The sequence below is a fragment of the Antrostomus carolinensis genome, unplaced genomic scaffold (genome assembly GCF_000700745.2).
Source record: "Antrostomus carolinensis isolate BGI_N321 unplaced genomic scaffold, ASM70074v2 scaffold14061, whole genome shotgun sequence".
NCBI lineage: Eukaryota > Metazoa > Chordata > Aves > Caprimulgiformes > Caprimulgidae > Antrostomus > Antrostomus carolinensis.
Genome location: NW_010293576.1, coordinates 9,955 through 15,332, shown reverse-complemented (window position 1 = coordinate 15,332; position 5,378 = coordinate 9,955). Strand labels below are relative to the sequence as shown.

Here is a 5,378-nt window from a genome sequence, read left to right as displayed (position 1 = left end):
AAAAACCAACAAAAAAACCTTTATATAAATTGACTGATGCCCATTCGGTTGTCTTCTGAGCTATCCTAAGAAAAAACTCTTGAACACTCTCTACTTTGAAAAGCCAGGATATAAAAGTATACAAGACCCATTGTCCAAGAAAGAATTTAAAAGCAAGACACGTTGCCAAACTGTGCTCCCCACCCAGTTACCAAACACAGGATACAAGGCAGTTTGTTTACTTCTCACAATTGAATGCATACAAAAAAGGTCTCAGCGCAGTCCTGTTGTCAGGTCAGTAGTCAGTGTTAAAATGCTGAAATATCCTGATAAAACTTGCATTTTTGATCCCCTCCCTAAAGCTTCTGTCAAAGGTCTGTTTTCCTTTCTTAGGTTACTCCCTACTGCCTAACATAAACTGTCACAACTGCCGCAGGACAGACGGCCTCGTTTGGAAACAACCCGCTTCATCCAGCGTCACAGCACCAAGCGGGATCCTTCCCTAAAGCCCCCCTCGCCTTGGGGAGACCCAACTTTGCCAGGGGAGAGGGCAGCGCCATGGGTGTGGGGCTGAGATCTCCCCCCAATGCCTCTCGCTTGTGCTATCGGGCACAGTGCAGTGCTCACCCTCTGCTACCCTGCGCAGCCCTCCAGTAAAACCCACCAGAAACCTTACTGGGGTCCGTCTGTTACCCTGCTTGGGGGTCGGATCCCTTTCACCAGCGGGGATTGGGAGATTTGTTGTGTATTTTCTTCTTTCATGACGGTACAATAGGACAAGGCGCTAACAAAATGACTTGGGGGATGCAGTACATGAATACACTTGTTCCATCTGTCAAGGTACAAACTGGGCCCTCGTTAGCAGGGCAGCCGCTGGTCCCCATCACGGCACTGCTTGCCATGCGACCTGACCGGCAGTTTGTAGTACAAGAGGGGGAAAGAAAAGAAAAAAATATAAAAAGACCACTACTTGCATGCTAATTTAGCAGGAATAACCTCCTTATGGTAGGAAAAAGGGAGCTGAACAAATCTGCAGGATGAAATGCATCGTTGAAACGGGCCTCCACTAAAACCATCAGCAAAAACATCCCCCAAAACCCTAGAAAAAGCTGAAGAGACTTGGGCGCCTTGTTCTCTTAACAGCTATCGAGTTAAAATGCCCTTCTTGGAAACAGGAAGGAGTCCTTTCTTATTGTTGCTTTCGATAGTGTAATATCAGAAGTGTGACCACAGTAAATCAGTGTGTTAGATATTGAAATGCCATCACATTGTCTAACTTCCCTTCTCGTCTTTTTTAACACAAAGTATTTTTTTCTTTAAGCTCCAAGCCCTCATCTTTGTGTCTGAGATGCTCTCCTGTCTGACAACAGCAATTTAGAAGAGTTAACTTTTATCGTTCATTCTGCTGTGTAACTTTCCCCTTCAAATTTCTTTATCTGCCCTCTGAGCTCATCTGAACTTTCATGTTCTCCCAGCATGCAGGCTTGCATTCAAAACTATGTCTAATAGACCAAATAAGAGGTTAATAAGAAGTGGCAACAGAAAGAAAAAATACAATCCCTGGTAACTGATAAGAATGACAGTGGCAGCCCTTTATTGTTTGTCTTCAAATATAGAGTTAAAGATCTTTAAAAAACTAAATTTTGACGCCTTTGAAAAGAAAGAAGCACAAAATAACAACAGGGGGTTATTGCCTGCCAGCCACAGGGGAGAAGCTCCATAATTCTTATTCTCCCTTTTGAAGGCTGTTAGAAATCTGATTCAAAAAAGCAACAGCAGAAGGAGAAAGCCTCTTGAGGCTATCGCCATTTCCTGTGATCATGCATAATGCGTTTCAAAAGTGGGTTTTTACCAATTCTGTTGATCAATTGCACCTCCTTCATATTCCCTCTTTTTTCTGCTGTGTTTACATCTGATGTGACTCAATGACAAGCGCTGTCTGAGACTGTGAAACAGACCTGTCATGTTGATTTATGGGCGCATCAAACCACGACTTGTCCAAACTGAAGCTCGCAGTTCATTAATTAGAGAGTTGTGACTTTGAAGTCAGCTTTCAGACTGTGGTTTTTAACATTTGGCTTAATTTATATGCTCTTGAATGTGGATCTCTAAGGAAAAAACTGAAATTCCCTTCTTGTCTTTGAACTTCTTTTGACCGCACAATAATCATTTCTTTGTCCAGAGTGATGCCTGCATCCCAGAGTCATTAACGCGCATTGAACTGCCACTGATGAGTAAGCCCTACTGAATTAGAAAAACAGCCAGCAAAACAAAGCTGAGAGCATTCTGCACAGTGATATCTCACAATTACATGCCTTCCCTCCCTGTGCCATTTCCATTTTAATTACTGTTAGTCCTTTAGATTTACATTTTAGACACTTTTTAATCTGTTCCCTTTTTATTATAGTGGCGCCCGTAAGCGCGCTATGGTTAAGGTTGTGTCAGCGTTTCCATTATAAACCCCCCTATTTTCAGGGGTTTATAACTCAGCTGGAAAAATTCACTCTGGGTTGAAACTTGGCACAGGTGGCATGATTTGCCGAAATTTCGGGGGGGTGGGGGGGTAGGAAATTGGTGCGTGCTTCGAGCAGCGCCACTTGCAAAGCGACGCACAAGCGCTGCCGCTATCGCAGGGCATCACACAGCATCTCGTGCCAAGAGGCAGCTTTCTAGGATCTACCCAAGCCAGCACTGATGGCAGATTAAACATGAAAGTCTTAAACTTCTTGTGACTAGAGGGGTGAACTCAGCGTCTTAAAAATAAACATAATTACAGCAAAATTAAATTTAACTACATTAAAATCAATAAACAAAGTTTTGAACGTGACAAGTATTTTGAAAGGAAAGTGTATTTAAAGGACGGGAAGAAACCACCCTGGCCTGTCCCGTTTCTGCCACGGACCGTGGTGGCATCAGAGCGAGATCTCCTGCCACCATGCCACCAACAGGCAGCGTTCCCATGCTACCGATGCACCCTGGACCTCGCTTCTCAATGTCACTATCAGTGCGGTCCATCCTGCTAAGCCCACGCTGTGAGGAACGTACAACCAGAACCTCTCCGACTAGAAACTGCAAGCCCAAACTCAAGGCCTCTCAGCATTCTGCACTGTTTAGAGAGGACTGCACCACATCTGGGCCTGCTGCCTTGCCCCCTCCCCTTTACAACATAACTAACTTCCAAAAGCACTCTCCCAAGATACAAGTCTAGAGGCTTGTTCCAGTACTCATACCAAACATCAAGGCATGGTCCCCTGCTATAAAATATGTGGCAACAAGCAAATGGAAAGCACAGGAAAATACAGGCGAAAACAGGACAATAACTCTAAATCTGAAAGCTGAGACCTGATAGAGTCAGTTCAGTTGTGCAATCATTTATAAGATGAATGACAGTTTAATAGCCACTAGACAGTCCCCAGGGATCTGTGGTTTGAAAGTAAAATGGGTATTGTCTGTACCTCTTTAGGCTGTTTTCCAGCATGTTGTTGCTGTAAAAGTTGAAGCTGCAACTGTTCCTGTTGTTTCTTATAAAACTCTTGAAGCTGCTGCTACAAAGAAAAGGAAAGATGGTAAGTAACAAAGTGGAGAGCCAATTCAGTGTCCCTTTTGGTGTAATACACAAACTGTGATTTGAAAAATAGCATCCTTTTATCTGTAATGGTCTGACCTTTAGTTTGAAACTCGACAATAAATTCAGTGCACACTGACTATTCTTGGCATTATCGTTTGAAAAGTAATCTCCAAAATGAACTGATGAAAAACATACCATTTTCTACACAAACTAATTAAAATAAGGCAAGGAATGACCTTTGATTGTAACAACAAAGCCAAAATGCCCTTGCTGAGAGAGCCTGGCGAATCTCTGTTGTGAAACACACATGCTTTCTAAATGATAGGGTTTGACTGTATTAAGTGTTGTTCAATACACGCATAGACATCCTGGGAAACACTCTCCTCCTCCCCGCTCCCCAGATGTGTGCTGTGCAGGCAGCGCTCCGGCACGGGCAGCAGGGAGCACACAAAGTCCTGGGCTGGGGCAGATGCTGACTCCTGCCCACGATTCCTGAGCCCCCACTGTGCTGTACCCTCAATAACAAAGTGTTGAGGCTTATTGGTGGCCAGTTTTCTGCTGAAAAAGGACCATGGGCTGTGAGAAACACTGGCCCACTGCATGGCAGACGTTGGCTGAAATCAGCTTGCAAAGCTCTTCACTTTTATTGTCAAATTTTCCATAGCCCTTTACGGTTCCAGATGGACATAACAAGGTTTAAAATGGGAAGTATCGCCCTACTACCTTGTTTATTCCTATTAGTCAGGGCACACCAAGCTTTCTGGGGGAGGGAGGTAAAAGCAACAGGGACATCTGCCGAAGTCCTGACACTTAAATATGCATCTGTATTATTTAGCTGATCTTGGAAACACTCCTAGCACTGCTCCCTGGATTTGTTTTCAGTAGCTATTTCTAGAATTAAAAACAAAAGAGCAGTCAGCTCATCTCAGAGCACAGCTGCTCTGAGGTACGGACCAGAGATGTGGGCAGCTTCTTTCCCCAGGAACATTTAGGGAGATGAAGCCCTCTGGTATCTATAGGAATTGTTAAGGAAACAATTACCTGTTGAAGCATGAGTGCCTGCTGCTGTTGGAGCAGGACTTGGAGTTGCTGGGGAGTTAGCACTTGTTGCTGGAGGATCTGCTGCATTTGCTGGGGAGTGATCACTTGAGGTGTCATCATAGCCACCGACACTGGAACCTGAAGTACGAGAGGAGAGCAAAGAGGAGGTCAGAGCACATCGCGCAGCTCCTCCACGCCCCCGACCATCCCCACGCCTGGCATCGAGGGTGCTGAAGGTGAGAGAGTCCTTAGAGCCCACGGCAGCAGGCACAGAGGTACCTACCACATTGTCCTGGGGACCAAACTGCCCTTTTGCAAAACATAACGGCCATGCGAATTCTTTAAAGCAAGCAACATGGTAAGCCCTGTTCAGATTTATTTATTTTTACAAGAAATCATCAGCTGGGTCCTTTCCCTCCCAGAAAGCCCTTGCCTTGCATACAGAAATCCAGCAGCCGAGTATCCCGCGCCGATGGGATCTAGACCCTATTACGACAGGTTTTTAAGGAAATTGAAGGAAGGCTCAGTGATGTGAATAACAGCACTAGACTCCTATGCAATTTTAACAGAAAGGCCCTACCACGATGTCTTTACCATTCCATATTCACCCAGCATACAGATGTCTTCAATTCTTTCATATTATGTGAGATACCATTAAAAGCCGCTTTCCATGACATTTCAGTGACAAACAGCTACAGTGATGAACTTGATAGCATTTCATATTTGCAACTGTTAACACATTTCTGCACGGGCATCTTTGCAAGGAACCTGTACACTGTATCTGAAAGGA

The 5,378-nt window shown here is 44.5% G+C and overlaps 1 protein-coding gene across 2 annotated transcripts in view; it reads right to left on the bottom strand.

The window, feature by feature from the left end:
• FOXP1 (forkhead box P1) overlaps positions 1-4,726 on the bottom strand; it is a 73,755-nt gene extending 69,029 nt beyond the window's left edge. For both annotated transcript variants that reach the window (XM_010177330.1, XM_010177331.1), the window contains exons 1-2: positions 4,589-4,726; positions 3,435-3,524 (exon numbers count right to left, since the gene is read on the bottom strand). In XM_010177330.1, coding sequence (XP_010175632.1) covers positions 3,435-3,524; positions 4,589-4,708 — 210 coding nt within the window. In that variant the 5' untranslated portion in view covers positions 4,709-4,726. The remainder of the gene's footprint in view (positions 1-3,434; positions 3,525-4,588) is intronic.
• Between the last annotated feature and the right edge of the window lie 652 nt (positions 4,727-5,378).